General features: G+C 39.5%; 1 protein-coding gene across 1 annotated transcript; it reads right to left on the bottom strand.

Moving 5' to 3' along the window:
* Positions 1-1968: 1968 nt before the first annotated feature.
* LOC131958637 (uncharacterized) lies at positions 1969-12006 on the bottom strand. Its single transcript, XM_059323773.1, has 4 exons — positions 11940-12006; positions 7112-7756; positions 5968-6006; positions 1969-2825 (listed from the first exon to the last, which is right to left on the bottom strand). The coding sequence occupies exons 1-4, from the start codon at positions 12004-12006 to the stop codon at positions 1969-1971; spliced, it is 1608 nt and encodes a 535-aa protein (XP_059179756.1).
* Positions 12007-20778: the final 8772 nt, after the last annotated feature.

Genomic DNA, 20778 nt, shown 5'->3' with positions numbered 1-20778 from the left:
TACACCAGATTATTACATTATAATAATAATAATAATAATAATAATAATAATAATCTGAGTCATCCATTGGAACATTTACAGATTTTAGATTTTAACTTTGACTTAGAGCCTTGGACTAAAATATGATCTTGATAACACTGGAAATATCTCTGTGCGTTACATAAATAAAACATTACATCATCTGCAAACAAACGTATATACCTGGTTTATTAATTTCTTTTAAAAATAAATTTTTACTGTTTTGCTCAATGAGTCGGTTCAGATAATAAAATGTAAATGAGCTGTATGATCTGCTGTATGTTACAATATTAAAGTCAACTCTCATATCACCTTATCAATAAAGTATTTTATTAATAATAAATCACCAAACTTTAAATACATTTTGCCTTTATTATATATCATTATGCGTCACCAGATTTATATAATGCATCCAAATGACCTAATTAAATCACTTTATTTCCCCCTGAACCTCTTAGTTATTACCTAAGGTAACATTTACTAAAAACACAGGCAGCACTAACAACATTTTAATTCCATGAAGAGGATAATAATGTAAGATATGTGGACATGAGCAAGAGAATGGTGTCTGACCACAGTATCTCCCATTGTGTTTGTTTTATTAATAATGTCTCCAACACTTTATCCGACATGATGTTTGACAGACAACCTCAGATATTCTCTGAAATTATAAAATTTACCAGACAAAGATTAAAAGTTCGTTACTCTTTCAAAGGGAGTACTTGCATTATAATTCTGTTATATATTTGCAGCATTAATTGGTCTTAAAATTACAATGATATAGTTTATTTGGATCAATTCTGGGACAATATTCGTCTAACAGAAATAGTTATGGTGACAGCTTTATGCACATCAAAATGTTGCAGTTGTTGCCTGCAAATTCAAATGTAAAACTCATAATCCCACAGTTTGTAGTTTGAATTTTTGTATTAATTAATTAATCAATAAATAGGAGTGAGGGAAAGTTCAAACTCCCACAATAATGCCTGTTTTACAGTTTCTTTCTACGATAAACAGAAGATTTTTGGCAAACCTTTAAAGACAAGATATGTTAAAAAAAACAAATCTATTTGCCAATAACAGAAGGAATTAAGATATTTTGCACTTAACAGAAACACATTAGAGAAACGTTATGCATTAAATGTGAGGAACATATTTTTCTCAGTCTTTTAAGCAGGATCAGGATCTTCAGAGAGCAGGTTGTAGTTGTGCAGGTTTCCGTGGTTTATTTCCTCTGAGACGACTTGTCAGCAGAATTCAGTAGATCATTAAACAAATCTGCAACAGAACAAAACACAGTTATTACTGGCTGAATTAGTACAAACTGCGTCTTATATTTGCTGAGGAGACCTTCCCATAGACAGGTAAAATGTGTAAGATATGGCTATACTTTCATGTAAAAAGTTTATTTACATGGTCGACCTGTTGTGGGAAGTCAGAGGTGATAAAAAAAAAAACGCACAAATTCCGAAAAAAATGCAAAAATTTACGATTTTTTGTATTTATGAGAAAAATACCTAAAATTTACAAGAAAAAAATTAGAAATTTATTAGAAAAATGCACAACTTTATGGAAAAAAATGCACAAATTTAAGATTTAAAAATGTATTAACGAGAAAAAAAATCACAAATTTGCGAAAAAAGTCACAAATTCCCCCAAAAAAATACATTTTTAAAAAATCTCAGATTCGAAAAAAAATGCACAAATTTATGATTTTTAATGTATTGACGAGAAAGAAATCTAAAATTTACAAGAAAACCCCCCACAAATTTCTGAAAAAAAGTTACAAATTACGAAAAAAAACCTATGCATAAATTTTCAATCTTTTAAATTTATGTAAGAGAAAAAAAAATCTAAAATTTATGAGAAAAAAATGACCAAAATGTCCAACAGACGAAGGATGTTTGTTTGCATAAAGCTCAGAGTCCAGCAGACTTGACATGTGGAGGCCTAAGTGAACGGGTCGGGCTTCTCTCCGTACATACCTGATCCTCCTGGGTACCCTCCGCCTGCCGCACTTCCTCCTGGGTACCCTCCGCCTGCCCCACTTCCTCCTGGGTACCCTCCGCCTGCCGCATTTCCTCCTGGGTACCCTCCGCCTGCCGCACTTCCTCCTGGGTACCCTCCGCCTGCCGCATTTCCTCCTGGGTACCCTCCGCCTGCCGCACTTCCTCCTGGGTACCCTCCACCTCCCGCACTTCCTCCTGGGTACCCTCCGCCTCCCGCACTACCTCCTGGGTACCCTCCGCCTCCCGCACTACCTCCTGGGTACCCTCCACCTCCCGCACTTCCTCCTGGGTACCCTCCGCCTCCCGCACTACCTCCTGGGTACCCTCCCCCTCCCGCACTACCTCCTGGGTACCCTCCGCCTCCCGCACTACCTCCTGGGTACCCTCCGCCTGCCGCATTTCCTCCTGGTGCTCCCTCGCAGCCAGCGCCAGCTCCCTGCTGCTCACTGAAGAGACCTGCAAATCCGGATTTCTTCTCTCTGCCCCTGTGGTCGTCATCGTCGTCTCTGTCAAAGATCTTGGAGAAGAAACTCTGATCGTCATCTTTGTCCCGGTCCCGGTCCCGGTCTCTCCTCCGGTCGTTGTCGTCATCATCGTCCCTGCCGAGAATCTTGGAGAAGAATCCCCCCCTATCGTCATCGTCGTCGTCCCTCTGCTTCCTTCTGCCCCTGTCGTCGTCATCGTCGTCGTCTTTGTTAAAGATCTTTGAGAAGAATCCCTTATCATCGTCCTTGTCCTTGTCCTTGTCCTTGTCATCGACACCCAGATGTTTCTTCACCCGATCCTCCACCATGTCTCCTGCAGAACAGACAGTGTCACACACATTAATGTGAAGAGATCGGCGGGACGGCCGGCCATCGCTGTGACCTCTAAATATCTGTCTCCTCTTTACAGACATGCCCACTTTATGTTGATAACCCACGTGTCTCCTCTTAGCAGACATGCCCACTTTATGTTAATAACCCACGAGTCTCCTCTTTACTGACATGCCCACTTTATGTTGATAACCCACGAGTCTCCACTTTACTGACATGCCCACTTTATGTTAATAACCCACGAGTCTCCTATTTACTGACGTGCCCACTTTATGTTGATAACCCACGAGTCTCCTCTGTACTGACATGCCCACTTTATGTTGATAACCCACGTGTCTCCTCTTAACAGACACGCCCACTTTATGTTGATAACCCACGAGTCTCCTCTTTACTGACATGCCCACTTTATGTTGATAACCCACGAGTCTCCTCTTTACAGACATGCCCACTTTATGTTAATAACCCACGAGTCTCCTCTTTACAGACATGCCCACTTTATGTTAATAACTCACGAGTCTACCCTTAACAGACACGCCCCTTTATGTTAATAACCCACTAGTCTCCACTTAACAGATGTGCCCACTTTATGTTGATAACCCACGAGTCTTCTCTTTACAGACATGCCCACTTTATGTTAATAACTCACGAGTCTACCCTTAACAGACACGCCCTTTATGTTAATAACCCACTAGTCTCCACTTAACAGATGTGCCCACTTTATGTTGATAAGCCACGAGTCTCCTCTTTACAGACATGCCCACTTTATGTTGATAACCCACGAGTCTCCTCTTTACTGACATGCCCACTTTATGTTGATAACCCACGAGTCTCCTCTTAACAGACACGCCCACTTTATGTTGATAACCCACGAGTCTCCTCTTTACTGACATGCCCACTTTATGTTGATAACCCACGAGTCTCCTCTTTACTGACATGCCCACTTTATGTTGATAACCCACGAGTCTCCTCTTAACAGACACGCCCACTTTATGTTGATAACCCACGAGTCTCCTCTTTACTGACATGCCCACTTTATGTTGATAACCCACGAGTCTCCTCTTTACTGACATGCCCACTTTTTGCCGAACTCAAAAAGTTGACTTCATTCATACATTGATACATTGTAATTTTTTTCTCATCCTTCCTCCTTTTTTACTCAAATTGCATCATGATGTTTCCCCTCCTCTCATTAATTATTTCTTCTACCTGGCCCTAACCCTCTTCTGCAGTGTGTCAGCTGGCAGCAGATAAAACAAACACACCATGAGCCTCGAGTGACGATAAAAAACTTTTCAGATGGAACTGAAACAGAACAAATCCTATCAGACAATCTGTCTCCACCCTGAAACTCCTCGGGGCTGGTGACTCGTTTCCATGCTCTCTGAACCTCAAACAGGACTTTTAATATAGTCGATTATAGATATCGATAATTGAGTTTTAGAAAGGATTAGAACAGTTTAAACACTTTACAGATACAGAAGATTCCCCTGACGACAGACATGCAAATCAGAACGAGGACAACACAAATCTGTCCCCCTCCCCCTCTACTCACCGATTTTTCCAGCAATCCATTTCTCCATCTCTGTCTGTCTCTCTGTCTCTCTGTCTGTCTCTCTGTGTCTCTCTGTCTGTCTCTCTGTGTCTGTGTGTGATGAGACAGTCTTCAGTGTGTCCTCTCACAGGTGCAGCTAAGCCTGAAGCCTCGTCTCTCTCAGGCGACGCCCCTCTCAGGTATCTCGCTCCCCATTGGCCGACGAGGAATCAGGTTTTCAGTTTGCTGCAGACAGAACCAACCTGTTCCACCTGCTCCACACACACACACACACACACACACACACATACACACACACACACACACACACACACACACACACACACACACACATATATACACACACACACACACACACACACACACACACTCTGTCTCTCTGTCTCTCTCTTCATTATTTGCATGTTGTTGTTGTTGTTGTGAGGTGCAGCTGACAGCAACATGAAAGTCCCTTTTAGTGAAAGATAATTAAAATAACTCATTAATTATAATAAATCAAAAAAATAAAAAATAAAAATAAATAAATAGCTTTTAGATACCTTTTAAATATTTTTCATAGATAAGTAGATATTATATATCTAAGGAAATGTTAGTAATATAATTTATTCAAATATTTTATTGCCTTTTTATGCTGAAAACACATACATGTTAATAATATAATTAAAACAATATTAATCATAATAAATATAGATCAAATATGAATAGCTTTGAGATGCCCTTTAAACACTTTTAGTAATGGTAAATAAATATAAAGAATATTAAATATTATATTAATATATATATATATATATATATATAATATAATATTATATATATATATATCAAATATAGTTAATTAAATGGCTTTGAGATGCCTTCTGACACTTTTAGTGATGATAATTAGTATAAAGATGCATTAATATTTTATAATTAATGATGAAATTACATTTATATAAATGTAAATGTAAAGAGTCATATTTATGTACATAAAACTCTTCCTTCTTAAAAATAATCATTAACACGATTAGCTCGCACTGACCATCAAAATAATTTCAAATTAATTTTCCTTCACAGTATTTCTACAATCTAAAAGTAGATTTCATTAACTCATCATGTTTTGTTTGTAAAAATCTTTATTTCTGAATTAAAGAAGCTGTTGGATTAATGAAGACATTTTTTTTAAAAAGTCAAATTTATATTTATATTAAATAAAATAGTTTAGATTTATTTAATGTGATAATTAAACTTTAACTGAATTAATGACACAAATCCAGGTCACCTGCAGGTGGCAGCAAAGATTTATTCATTTGTGTTTTAAAAATCAAGCCAGTTTAATAATGTTTCATATATAACATATTCCCTCAGTACAGATCATGATGTAACACTGGAGAGAAAACATAAACACAAAGGCATTTATTTCAATATATTTCAACAAGTAGTTATGACCTGGTGCGTGTTATATTATACTTTTGATTATTATTTTATTTAAAGTCACGTTTCCTGTGAATGCAAGAAAAGATAAATCATTTGTAAATATTGACGGTAATGATCGTCCCGCAGCTGTTTCTCTGTGATGATCTGCAGGGAGTCTAACCGAAGAGTCCTCCCAAGGCTTTCCCCATGTCCAGTCCTCCTGAGGAAAGTCACAAGACAATATTAGAAGAATCCAGAAAAAAATGAGGAAAATCACATCTGTTAGATATAGATTAGAGTATTAGAACCAGCGGCAAACATCTAGTTTGAGCAAAAATCACCATATTTAATGGGGAAAAATCACCTGCGTTTTGAGTGGAACTATTGCCACACGCCCCATCGCTAATTATTGTTATTGTCATTATTATTATTGTCATTTATTTCCCTCAGATGCAGTATCGCCACTTGACCAAACTAAAACCTTCAGCAGCTGTTTCCTGCCGTCAGCTGCCCTCTAAAGTTCTACTTTGAACGCCAAGGGGCCAGTTTGTGTTTAATGACGATAGAGTAAAGTAAAACCGGAGATGAGGTCAAATATTTTTAGTTTAAAATATAGATGTATAGAACTAGATGTTAGATTTGGAACCAACATTTAAAATTCTTCACTGAGAGTAAAAAACGTAATTTTCTAAATCAGATTTTATGTTTTTTTGGTTCTAAATGTTGATCCAGTTGGTCAGAGTGAAGAATAATGGTCAGGTCATAGAGGTGAGGTTGTTTATATACAGACAGGATGAGAAGGAGTCAGAAACCGGCAAAATAGACCAAAACTACAAAGAGTTAACTGAGCATGATGAGCATCAATCTTGTTTCCAGTTGGAATGTTGTAACTGTCCGTGAGCAGTGCAGCGCCATCCAGCTTGCCTTTTTGAGCTGAACTTCTGTCGGGCGTGCTGAAAGCGCTGCAGTGGACGAGGAACGGCTAATCAAAAGATGGAAATTAATTGCGGTCAAAGTGGCTCACATAGCGGACACTATTCTCTTCTTCTGTTGTTGTAGCATGTGGCTCGCCAATCTACGGGGCCTGTGCGACCCAGTCCTCATTGTTACAACATTTTGGAGCTTTGCAACCTGGCGCTGAGACCCTGTGATGACAGTCTCACAGGCTGTTGTTTTTTACATTGTGCAAATCTGATATTTCTAAACGATCTGACTTCTCTGGTGATCACACGTTATTTTAGTGAAAAATGCCCATTCGGCGCAGATGGTTGGGTATGCAAACATGTGTTTTAAGTAATTTTAGGGTGCTGTTGTGAAGAACTCACCTCCTCCTCCTCCACCTGCTCCGCCTCCTTCTTCCTTCTTGTCGCTTCCACTGCCGAACAAGCCTCCCTCATCCTGTCCTCCCTTCTTGTCGTCATTGGTTTTACCACTGAAGAAGTCGCCAACATTAGGTCCTCCACTGAGGATGTCTCCCAAATCCAGTCCTCCTTCCTTCTTTTTGTCATCATTGTTTCCACCACCGAGGTCTCCCAAATCCATTCCTCCTTCCTTCTTTTTGTCATCATTGTTTCCACCACCGAGGAGGTCTCCCAAATCCAGTCCTCCTTCCTTCTTTTTGTCATCATTGTTTCCACCACCGAGGAGGTCTCCCAAATCCAGTCCTCCTTCCTTCTTTTTGTCATCTTTGTTTCCACCACCGAGGAGGTCTCCCAAATCCAGTCCTCCTCCCTTCTCGTTGTCGTCATTGTTTCCACCGCTGAGTGCGCCATCTAAACTAAATCCTCCTTTCTTGTCATCTTCCTTTTCACCAGCAGGGAGGTCTCCCTCATCAGGTCCTCCCTTCTTGTCGTCATTGTTTCCACCGACGAGTTTGAGGACGTCTCCGATACCGAATCCTGCCTTCTCATCTCCGTTTTCTGCCTTCTTATCTCCAATCACATGATCTATTATGCCCCCGACGAACCCCACTGCAGAACAAAGAGCAGTTAAGTTCCTTAGCACCTGGTGAGGTCACACTATGATGTACAGGTAGTGACATTTAAGTGGCCAAATATGATCACAGAAACAACCAAAACCAATAGGGGGGGGGTTTCCTGTTGGAGTATTTAAAGACAAAATAAACCTGAGTTCTGACACATTTCTATATTTCATTTTACTGAGTCATTTCCTTATAATGTTGGCAAGCCACACTGTTTACCAAAGATCTTTTGACAAAGATGTGAAAAGATGGTTGTTGCTAAAATGGTGACGTACGACTATAACAGTTCTACGTCAAATAAGTCAAACGTCTGACATATAGTTAATGCAACCTTGTCTCACCAATCTGGGTACAAATAACAAGACTTTACACTTTAAATTATGTGCAATGCAGACGCCATAATCCAGTTCTGTTGCATCTGATCCTCAGTGTCTCTAACACAGCACCCCTACCAGCTGCAGGACATCTTAAGGTTCACAGCTGGAACAAAAAGCTGCAGTTTGGTTGAATTTGTGCTCCGTCAGCACTTCTCTAAGGTTAGGGCCAAACAGTTCCTGGTTCTGGGCTCTAAAAGACAGTTTAAACAGGAAATAAATTATGTAAATGCTAGAAGTGAAGTAGTTAGGAGGACGACGTGACTACTGGAAGTAGTAGTACAAACATCATTCAGTAAAAACATGATGCAGGAAGTTAAGAGATGGCCCTGAGAGCTCACAGCAACTGCAACTTAAGAAAACACATGCAAATACACAAAACACAAGCAAATTGAGAAAACATCTTCATCAATTTGACAACACGCTGCAAAGACCACAACACAACAGAAGTGTTTCCAGAGGACACTTAAAAGTGATGCACACGTCTGGACATGCTTGCTATAGGCCTGTTATCGCATTATTTCAAGATAATGATAATGTCACGTTATATCGTATAACGATCATAGCTTGCGTTAGCAGCCAATCGAAAGCATGCAAATGTTAGCTGCTGATCATAACGTGCTAACGTTAGCTGGCGATCGATAGCATGCTAAGGTTAGAGGCTGATCATAGTGTACTGTTAGCTGGTGATCGATAGCATGCTAACGTTAGCGGCCGATCATAGCGTGCTAACGTTAGCCGCCGATCGATAGCGTGCTAGCGTAAGAGGGCTAGCAAGACCAAGACCAAACAGGTGCCACTAAGAGAGACCAACTAAAACATGTATCATTCATTTATTTGATTTATTTAACTGCAATGTGATTGATACGGGCTAGCGAGTTAACGCTAGCAGGCTAACGCTATATTCAACGTTATATCATGAAAATATCATTATCATGAAATACCGTGATAATTTCACATTACAAAGCATGCAAACGTTAGCTGCTGATCATAGTGCGCTAACGTTAGCCGCGATCGATAGCATGCTAACATTAGCGGCTGATCATAGAGTGCTAACGTTAGCCGGCGATCAATAGCATGTTAACGTTAACGGCCGATCACAGCGTGCTAACTTTAGCTGCCGATCGATAGCATGTTAACGTTAGCGGCCGATCACAGCGTGCTAACTTTAGCCGCCGATCGATAGCATGCTAACGTTAGCGGCCGATCGATAGCGTGCTTGCATAGGAGGGCTACCAAGACCAACTTGGTGCCGTTGAGAGAGACCAACTAAAACGTGTATCATTCATTTAATTGACTTGTTTAACTGCAATGTGATTGATACGGGCTAGCGGGCTAACGCTATATACCATGTTATATCATGAAAATATAATTATCATGAAATACAGTAATAATTTCACGTTACAACATGATAACGTGATAACGTGAAATGATCATTATGTCTTCTGGAAACACTTCTGTTGTGTTCTATTTGCATCCGTCCTTCTTATTGTGTTGTGTTGTGGTCTATTTGCAGCGTTTTCTGAATGCTGCGCTTGTGTTGTCAAATTAATGAAGATGTTTTCTCAATTCACTTGTGTTTTGTGTATTTGCATTTGTTTTCTTAAGTTGCAGCGCTGTGAGCTCTCAGGGCCAACATAGGTTTCACATGGGACACCAACGTCAATCTGCTGGTGAAAGTCCTGGTTTGTTTGAGCCATCCACCTCACCTCCCTCCCACCCTAACCCTAACTGACACTTTATGCTTCGTACTCTGAATTACTACGGCTGCTAGAGGGCACCACAAGCTGTGTTTCCGTTAGGGGGGAAAAGTGGCCATTGGGAAAGTTTCAGGCCACGCCCTCTCAAAAGGCCGCTCACTCTGCGTGTCTCCATTACTAAAAGGCCCCCAGAGGGATTTAGAGACTCCGGAGGTTTATGGTTTTTGACCGTTGCGTAATCACTTTGCAACAGTTTCGACCGTGACACATGACGGGTTAAACACGGGAGACTCAAATGTGGCCCCCGTCGCTAACTGTGCACAACGTCAGCAGCTGATCATAAACAAAGCAGCATGCCTAATTATGCACAGCGTCTCCGCTAATCATAAACATAGTGATTGTGAATTAACTGGCTTCGCTAACTATGCACAGAGTGTCCGGTGCTTGTTGTTAACAAACAGAGATTGCTAAGTCAACACCTCCTGCAGCAGCAGCACATACACACTGTACTGCTACAGAGCTAACTTTTAGCCTGTTAGCAATTTGCAGACTCCGGCTCTGCAGCTGGGAGAGACTGCTGCAGGAGGACTATGCCGCTTTGACTCGTTCTTACTCTTCTTAACGAGTCTCCAAAAGTCTTCAATAACACCAGAAAATTTGGATTTGGATTTGTCTCCAGTCACTTTCTTGAAAATTAGTCGCTAAGGGGGTTTGAAAAGTTGCTAAATATAGCAGCAAAGTAGCTAAGTTGGCAACACTGCTCCGCCGTCTTTTACAAATGGTGCGTGTTGTTGTCGTGTAGAGTACTACGTCACATCCCGCATTTCGTTCTATCCAATCACTCGTATTCAAATTAGGGGCGTTTCGGCGAGTGAGACCCGCCTCATTCTGGGTATTGGGCGGTAGTGGAAACAGCCCTACTGTCTCCATTTGGAGATGTTATTCCAGCAAAATTGTCAATTAGGTTGAGTAGGAGGGGAGGTGGATGGGTCAAACAAACCCAAGACATTCACCAGGAAATGGAAAAAAAGTAAAATGACCAAAAAGGACAAATGACCAAAACCAAATTAAAATACCAACAAAAGAAAACTACACTACACTTATATTTATCTCTAGTTTGAGAGTTTCTTTACTCTTTAAAATAATTTCCAATAAGAATTTCTCTTGCATCAGATTTGACAGCAGCAGCTGGGTGGAGATTACAAAATATTTAAAAGTAAACTAAAGAAGTAGATTGACCCGTTTGGAGACTCGAACTGAATCTCAATTAGTTTTACAGATACTCACAGCCTGATCCCTCCTTTCTCTCAACACAAGTACTGGTATTAAGGTAAAATATTCATTCATTAGACCCAAATATTCAGTGTTACAGCAGCAAAAGTAGAAACATCAATAAAATAACAATAAATAGCAAACTAGCAACATAAACCAGAAGAAATATAAAGTATTCATTTAAACTAATAAATCACCATGTTGGCAAAAGTGCTTTTGGTCATTTTACGTCTCCTGGGTGACAGTCCTGGGTTTCTTTTGAGAGTTTCTTACAAATAGGAACAATAAATACAAAATAAACCGACTGTTGAATACTTCTTCCAGCATGTTGAGCAATAACTTCTCCCTCACTTTGTTTCAGGTGTGTGACTCAGAAAACAAACACTTCATCACAATCTGACTTTAACTCTATGGAGTCTTGGACTATTTTGTCCATTTTTTAATCCTTTTCATGTCTTTTCGTGTCTTTTTTGTGTCTTTTTTTGTCATTTTGTGTCGTGTCTTTTTTGGTCATTTTGTGTCTTTTTTTCTAGTCATTTTGTGTCTTTTTTTAGTCATTTTGTGTCTTTTTGTGTCCTTTTTTGGTCATTTTTGTGTCTTTTTTGACGTCATGAACAAGACGTGCTCCGGCGCTTTCGTGGACTCCAGAGGGTTAAACATGTTTCCTCCACATTTCAGTTATTATTATTATTTTGTCTTCAGGTGTTTTCTACTTAAACAAAGAAAGAAAGAAAGAAAAACAATCTGTGTACTTCCTCCATCTGTTCTAAATCTTTCAGACTGAAACATGATTTGGTTTCGGGTATATTGTCCAAACGGTACTCACCTACTTTCTCCTGGTCGTCTTCTCCGATGTTGATTTTACTCAAGACTGTGCTGAGCAATCCTGCCATGGCTGCGGCTGTGAGGAGTGTGTGAGGTGTGTGTGAGGAGTGTGTGAGGTGTGTGTCTGGATGGTTGAGAGTCAGCTGGCTCTGCAGGTGACGCCTCTCTGCTGCAGGACGGACCCGTCTCACAGGTCTGACACGTCACTGACGGAGAATGAATGAATGTGATTGTGTTCTTCTTGTAAACACAGAATGATGTCAGCTGTGTGTTTAATAACCTTCTGGATCAGAACCGGGCATTGGGGCGGCCCGGGGGCCACATCCGGCCCGTTGGCCGTCCCTGTCCACGTTACCCGGAAATCAGAAATCAGTACAACCGCAGTGCTTTTATTTTGAAGGTGATTAAGGTGTGTATGTGCATGCACACACACACACACTTGCACAGAAACACTGAGTGGCCTTGTCACCTTGTTAACTCTATGGAGTCTGGGGCTATTTTGTCTATTTTTGAATCCTTTTCATGTCTTTTTTGTGTCTTTTTTGGTCATTTGTGTCTTTTTGTGTTTGTTGTGTCTTTTTTTGGTCATTTTGTGTCTTCTGTGGGTTTTTTGGTCATTCTGTCTTCTTATTTTGTTCTTTTTTGGTCATTTTGTGTCTTTTTTTAGTCATTTTGTGTCTTACTGTGTCTTTTTTTGGTCAATTTGTGTCTTTTGTGTCGTTTTTGGTCATTTTGTGTCTTTTTTTTGTCATTTTGTGTCTTCTGTGGTTTTTTTGGTCATTCTGTCTTCTTATTTTGTGTCTTTTATGGTCATTTTGTGTCTTTTTTGGTCCTTTTGTATCTTTTTTTTTTAGTTATTTTGTGTCTTTTTTGGTCATTTTGTGTCTTTTTTGGTCATTTTCTATCTTTTTTTAGTCATTTTGTGTCTTTTTTGGTCATTTTGTGTCTTTTTTTAGTCATTTTGTGTCTCTTTTTAGTCATTTTGAGTCTTTTTTATAATAATCACACATAAAATGTGATTTTGAATCTTTTTTAACTTCCAAAACACTATCATGCTCAATAATTTTTTAAAAATGTTGCAAATGTGACCAAAGGTGTCAAATCTAACATATAAGAGGGTTCCATCCAGTTCTATCATTTTATACTAAAACTATTTGAGCTTGTCTCCAGTTTTACTTGGTATATCATCATCAAACTGAAACTGGCCTCATGGAGTTTACAGCCAGAACTTTAGAGGTAAATTTACAGTAGGGCTCCACGCTGCTTTGTTTTCTAGTCTGATGGAGTTAACAAGTCTGGATTATTTGGAGCTTTTGGACGCTCCAGAAGGTTAATTCTGAATCTTCTTTAATAACCAACATCGGCACGACAGCATACAACATTCCACTTCACGGGTCACAGCACAAGAGAAACCCCACGAAACGACTGCTTCCGCTTGACTTCCCCTCACATACAATTTCCCCCCGAAACAAGGACAGGTAGGAACCAAGGTTATTATAGTTAACGAAAACTAACGAAGAGTGAGTTTTTTTAAACTAACGATAACTAACTGAAACTGTATTTTGTGGTTACAAAACTAACTAAAACTAACTATAAATTTATAGTGAAGATGTCCCTCGTTTTCATCTATCTGGTTTTATGATTTAAAAACACTTGTTTCTTTTTGCTTTTTGAATTGCAGGTTTACTGCAAAACATACATGCTCTATATTGTTTTAGTGCTTTGAATGTATATTGTGTTTAAAATAAATTGAAAGTGAGATAATGATTGTTTTTTAAAAAAAAAAACAATTTTTATTGCTATATTTGACTTACTCAAGTCTTATCATAACATGTATTCTTACCAGCAGCAGCTCAAAACCAGATAATTGACTGCTTTTTATAAAGTGATGAAGTTAATATTGAGCAGAATTTAGTTCAGAGTATTGGTCCGGCCCTCCGCAGCCTCCTCACTGTCTCATGTGGCCCCTTGGAATAATTAATTGTCCATTGTTTGTCTTTCTTTTTAGAAAATCGCCCAAAAATGTATTCTAGAAAGAAACTAAAACAGACATTAGTTTACTTTCCGACGGTCCTTGAACAGGTCATCAGTTCCTAAAGTTTCCGTTTTAAAAAGTGACCAAACTTTAAGTCTGTGATCCAGATTAAAAATATTCCCTGAACTGGTTTGAATATATAACTATATACTTTTATTTCACTGCGTATTTCTGTAAAATGCCTGTTTGGCTCCTCTGACTTGTTATTTGTAACTGACTTTGTAAATGTGACTAAAAAGGTGCAAAAGTTTTTAAAAACACCCTGTTTTTGGCCGTATTCGTCCTTTGATGTGGTAAAGTCTCAGGCAAGGCCTCTGAACAGATTATATATTATATATTTTATATATAAATATCAGGGCGTGGACGCTTGTTTCCAGCTGCCTTGTTTATCAGCAGGCGATCAGTCTGATCGGAGAGAAACCAACGTTTGATGAATCACACGTGAACCCTGTCCTAAGACGATTTATACGTTTTATCCTATGATTGTTTGGTAAATGAGGGTCAGTGAATAAACTGACAGCTCTGAATCCACCACTCTACTGACAAGAGATTTGTGTTTCAACTTCATGTCCAAACATGGACTAACCCTTTAAACCACATGTGTCAAACTGATCCAGGAAAGGGCCAAGTGGCTGCAGGTTTTCATTCCAACCAAGCAGGAGCACACATGACTCCACCCATCTAATCACCTGGGCTGTCTTCACTCGTTTGATTTGTCTGGATGGAACAAAAACCTGCAGCCACTTGGCCCTTTCCTGGATCAGTTTGACACATGTGGTCTAAAGCACATGTGTCAAACTGATCCAGGAAAGGGCCAAGTGGCTGCAGGTTTTTGTTCCAACCCAGCAAGAGCACACCTGATACGACAAATCAAACGAGTGAAGACAGCCCAGGTGATTAGATGGGTGGAGTCATGTGTGCTCCTGCTTGGTTGGAATGAGAACTTGCACCCACTAGGCCCTTTCCTGGATCAGTTTGACACCCCTGCAAGTTTAAACCAAATCCTTTGCATTTGACTGGACCAATAAGAAGTGGACAGGTACACTTCAGCACCAGAGTGCAGAATTAATCATCAAAATGTAAAACTGTACAGGAAAAGAAAAGACAGGTTCTGATGTAAAAAAACAACAACAACAACAACAACACATAAACAGAGTTAAAACATGGAACATTTATTTCATAGAATCAAATAGCTAAATGAAACCAAACTGATCAGAAAATTAACAATCGAACAAACATTAGCGTGATAAGACCGACCTAAAAATGATGGAACATGTATTTGACCTCAACTTTGGGTTTTTTGTTTGGGGTAGGGGGGTTCCACCAGGGGGCGGGGCTTAAAGCTGATACTGCAGCCAACAGGGGGCGGGGCTTATAGCTGATACTGCAGCCAATAGGGGGCGGGGTTTATAGCTGATACTGCAGCCCTCCACCAGGGGGCGGGGTTTATAGCTGATACTGCAGCCAATAGGGGGCGGGGCTTATAGCTGATACTGCAGCCAATAGGGGGTGGGGTTTATAGCTGATACTGCAGCCCTCCACCAGGGGGCGGGGTTTATAGCTGATACTGCAGCCAATAGGGGGCGGGGCTTATAGCTGATACTGCAGCCAATAGGGGGCGGGGTTTATAACTGATAATGCAGCCACCAGGGGTTTATATGTACTGCAGCCCTATTTAAAAACCAAGAAAAAATAAATCACATGTAGATAGTGGTGTGGTCTGCAGGATGTGTATTAGAAGAATCCTTTAACAGCACCCATCAAGTCCGTCCCTGAGAAAAGTGAAAAGACAAATACAAGAGAATATTAGAATTATGTTAGACAGCAGATTTTCTCATTTAATACAATATAATGATATGAGACAACATAGTGAAGTCGACTCTTTCCTTGGCAGAGAGATTTCATTAAAGTACAATCAGACTCTGATTAGATTCTGACAGTGAAAGGTTTTGTGCCAGTCTACGGTCAACAACCATATTTAACCTCATGATTCATGTTCTGAGTGAAGGTACAGAAAACTGCTGTTAATTGATGTTTTCCACAGTTTTCATAGTTCATTTTAATATGTCATTTGTTTTATGAACTCAACTCAACTCAACTCAACTCAACTTTATTTGTAAAGCACTTTAAAACAACAACAGCCGCAACAAAGTGCTGTACATAAACAAACAGAACAAGAGACAATAAAATAAATAAAACAGGAAATAAACACTAAAATAAATAGATTTATTGCTTTTTAAAAGACAATTTAAAAAACAATAAATAAAAGCAAACCATAAAACACTAAAAACAAGAGCAGAGTCTCATGCGTGGTTAAAAGCCAAGGAATAAAAATAGGTTTTAAGATGACTTTTAAAAATGGACAGTGAGGAGGCTTGTCTGATGTGCAAAGGCAGCTCATTCCATAGTTTGGGGGCTGCAACAGAAAAAGCTCTGTCCCCTCTGAGCTTCCGTTTTGACCTCGGTACCTCCAGGAGCAGCAGATCAGCTGACCTGAGGCACCGAGCAGGAGCGTAGGGGTGGAGGAGCTCAGAGAGGTACAGTGGGGCGAGACCATTTAAAGATTTAAAAACAAATAAAAGAATCTTAAAATGGACTCTAAAATGCACAGGCAGCCAGTGGAGGGAGGCCAGGATGGGAGTTATGTGCTCCCTCTTACGAACTCCAGTTAAGAGGCGAGCAGCCGCGTTTTGCACTAACTGGAGCCGTGCGAGGGAGGACTGGCTGACTCCAAGGTACAGAGAGTTACAGTAATCCAGCCGAGATGTAACGAAGGCGTGGATTACCGTTTCAAAGTGCTCGTGCTTAAGGAAAGGCTTCACCTTAGCCAGCTGCCTGATGTGGAAAAAGCTTGACCTCACAGCAGCGCTAATCTGACGATCTAATTTAAAATCACTGTCCATCTTAAAACCTAAATTTGACACAGTTGGTCTTATAAAATCTGCCAGAGGGCCCAAGTCAAAAGGAGGGGTCACACAAGAGCCACTAGGGCCAAACACTATCACTTCTGTTTTCTTCTCATTAAAATTTAAAAAGTTCAAGGCCATCCAGGCCTTGATGTCTTTGAGACATGACAGGAGCGGTGTGAGGGAGAAAGCATCTTTTTTCTTAAGTGGCACATATATCTGACTGTCGTCAGCGTAGCAATGGAAAGGGATGCCGTGCTTTCTCAAGATGGAGCCCAAAGGCAGTAAATACAAAGAAAAAAGCAGGGGCCCTAAAATCGACCCCTGAACGCTGCAGTCTGGAGACCTGCGTGTTTCTGAAGCTTCAGCAGTAAAATCGTACATTAGAACTTTTATGATGTTTTATGATGCAGCGACAGAAGTAAAAAGCTAACGTGAAGCTATCTGATGACGTAAGAACTCTAAACTTCACAGTGGAGGGATTTACTGACAGAAGGAACATCTCTTCAGTTCATGTTCACCACAGGTTTTATATCAACACATTCAGAGTGCTCACTGACCCGGGGAGCTAACGTGCTAACATGCTAACCTCTTTCACCCTCTGAACCATGGGATTAAAAAAAAACATGACCTGAAGTCAGTTGAAGGACTCACCTTTTTCTTCTTTCTTTCCAGTAAAGTTGTCTAGCACGCCTCCCAAAAAGCCTTTATCGTCATCTCCAGTTGCTGCTGAGATGACCTGACCTACTACTGCTGCTGCTCCTCCTCCTCCTTCTTCTTCACTCTTCTCCTCCTTTTTATTACCGAACATATCCATGACACCATCCACTGCAGAACAAAGAGCAGTTTATTTTCTCACAAACAGCCACAGAAACAATGAACCCTTTGGAGTTTTGTCTGTTTCATAATTTTGTACTAAATATATTTGACCTTATCTTCAGTTTATTTAGTTCTTTATTTTTACTTTTAAAAACTTAAAAACATTTTTTTTTCTAATTGTTTAAGCTTTTGGTTTGGTTTACTATATTAATTAATTAATTTTCCTTGTTTTTTGTTCTTTTCAATAATATATATATATATATATATATATATATATTTACACACACACACACACACACACACACACACACATATATATATGTTTACAGTTTAGCTGTCAAAATAAAAATGAAATCTTAGAAACAGACCTGACTGATCAGCAAACAGCAGCTCAGGTTTTGATAATTGGCATTTAATCAGATAAAAAAAAAACTTTTTTATTGGTCCACTTTGTCTCAAAACAATCCATATATTGTGTATATTGTGTGTTTTCTGACATTACCTAAAATATGCGACTCTTGAGGCTTTTCCACACATGACGATTATACTCAATATAGTTCACACGAGCTTTAAAGACGTTTACACCCAACACATGAAATATGAAATAATCAGTGAAGACACATTTCACAGAAACTTCAGCCTCATTATTATTATTATTATTACTATTATTATTATTATTATTATTATTATTATTATTATTATTACTATTATTATTATTATTATTATGTATTTTTGGACACTTTCGACTTGAATGTTTAAAACTAACTTCTGCATATTTGGTCAAAGATCTGAATCCTTCCTCCACCTCTGCAGCCTGCTGTGGCTTAACAAAGTCACATAAAAACTTCTGAGTCATACAAGATATTTTCTAAATGATGCTCACCTGCGTCCCTGGCCATCTTTTTAGCCATCTCCTCCTGTGCTTTCTCCTTGATATCGCTGAAAAAGTTGTCCATGATGATGTGCTGAGCGTATGCTGAGTGTGTGCTGAGCAACATATGACGGCGGGTGTGTGTTCTTATAGCAGCAGGTGCTGCTGCAGGTGACGCCTCCCGGTCTCGCCCTGCTGAGGAATCGGGAGCGGCTGCAGGGCTGACCTGTCTCACAGGTCTGAGGCGTCACTGCAGCAGAAGACTGAGGATGCTTTATGAACGTGTCAAATCAGATTATTAGAACATCACGTGTGTGTGTGTGTGTGTGTGTGTGTGTGTGTGCGTGTGCAGGTTTTTCCTCAAAAACTGTGTGAAGCAATATAAACAAATGCAGTATAGTTTGTTTATAAGCTTCATCATTTTCAGCCTTGTGCCTCTCAGGAAGATGTCTTCACAAAGTCTGTGAAAATGGTCAGGAATGTTCGTTAAGACACATATTCACTCGTGAATTTGGTCATTATGTTGATAACTGATAAATGAAACTATATATACTTACAAAACGAAATATAATAAAAACAAATGCCTTTAGTTTTGTTAATATGGTGAAATATGTCAACAGAAGAAACCTTAGGCTTAGGATGCTGTGTAAAACATAAACAAAAACAGAATGCATCACGTCCAAAATGCATGCATTCAGACTAGAGACCTGGAGCATCCAGACTAGAGACCTGGAGCATCCAGACTAGAGACCTGGAGCATTCAGACTAGAGACCTGGAGCATCCAGACTAGAGACCTGGAGCATTCAGACTAGAGACCTGGAGCATTCAGACTAGAGACCTGGAGCATCCAGACTAGAGACCTGGAGCATTCAGACTAGAGACCTGGAGCATCCAGATGGCTTTCCACACTATATTCACAATAAGGGGGTTCTCAGCAGCTAACTCAACAAAAGTGCTTGCCATACAACCGCACAAAATACACAAATCTACTAAATGTAAAAAAAATTCTGAAACCAAATCACAGGATGGATTTTTCTCTGCTATTCTTAAGGTCTTGCTGAAAAAACCCCAAACCATTGAATTCAGCACCGTATCATTTGAACAAATGGTATCAACCAAAAACATTGCTGCAACAAAATGGCAATGGACCTCCAGAAATCACACCACAATGTTCTAACCCTTACAATTATTTAATCAATTCATATTACAGATTTCTGACTATAATATCTTGACACAGTGCTGAGTTACATCTCAGATTTGTCTTCAAGTTCCAGCTTTCAGATGATGTACACCACTTCTGTATGACATCTACTGTTGACCTGCTGTCTCCCCCTAAAAATCCACTCCCCCCTCACCCTTATTCAATGGTTAAATGACGGCTAAAACCACAATTAAGGATAACAAACAAACTTATATTGATCTATTAGGTAAGGTTAGGTTGTGTGTGTGTGTGTGTGTGTGTCCTCCCTTGAAAGGCAGCATGACTCACCACAACACTCACTTTTACTCATGTTCACATGTAGGCCTTTTGACAATGAAAAGAATTACAAAGTAGGTATGAAAAAATACTTTAGTTCACTAAAAAGAAACTGTATATATATTACAAAACAAACTAACAAAAAACCCCCACAATAAATGCCTTTAGTTTTGTTAATTTGGTGAAACATGTCAACAGAACAAACCTTAGGAGGCGTTGGCTGTTTAAGGCTGGAATGTCGACATGTTTCTATTGTATAACCTTGATTCTAAAAAAGTTGGGACGCTGTGTAATATGTAGACAAAAACAGGATCATCACATCACATTCACATTACATTCAAAATTTACATGGAGAGTTACATGTCTAATTACAATACGAAATTACCTCTGATGAGAGAGAGCAGTAAGAACAATCGGGCGACGGTCTTCAAAAGTAGCATCATAAATCTGAATTTTTACAAAACTGTACTTTTATTGTGAAGGACGGATGTACGGTCCAGGTGTGTTGATAACGACCGTTGATAATGGTGATATTCATTGTTTTATTGTTTTACAGCAAGGAGATGAAAGTGTCTGATGTGGGACACAGTTAGCACACGGCTAATTCACCGGCGTTAGCTTCCTTTTGCAGACTCTGGTAAAACCAAGGCTAATATACATGGTTAAAACGCTACACTGTTTGAAAGGTAAGTAAGACTAGTTTCACACCACTTAACATAATCATTTATATT

This window comes from Centropristis striata, chromosome 20 (genome assembly GCF_030273125.1).
Source record: "Centropristis striata isolate RG_2023a ecotype Rhode Island chromosome 20, C.striata_1.0, whole genome shotgun sequence".
NCBI lineage: Eukaryota > Metazoa > Chordata > Actinopteri > Perciformes > Serranidae > Centropristis > Centropristis striata.
The sequence above is the reverse complement of the archived record's forward strand: the minus strand, read 5'-3'. Positions and strand labels throughout refer to the sequence as shown.

Excerpts from the sequence above, each read along its gene's own strand:
- LOC131958637 (XM_059323773.1), bottom strand. The coding sequence starts at position 12,006 with ATGGCAGGATTGCTCAGCACAGTCTTGAGTAAAATCAACATCGGAGAA. Across the intron at positions 7,757-11,939 it reads AGACGACCAGGAGAAAGTAG|TGGGGTTCGTCGGGGGCATA; the intron begins GTGAGTACCGTT and ends TTTGTTCTGCAG. Across the intron at positions 6,007-7,111 it reads AGCAGGTGGAGGAGGAGGAG|GAGGACTGGACATGGGGAAA; the intron begins GTGAGTTCTTCA and ends GACTTTCCTCAG.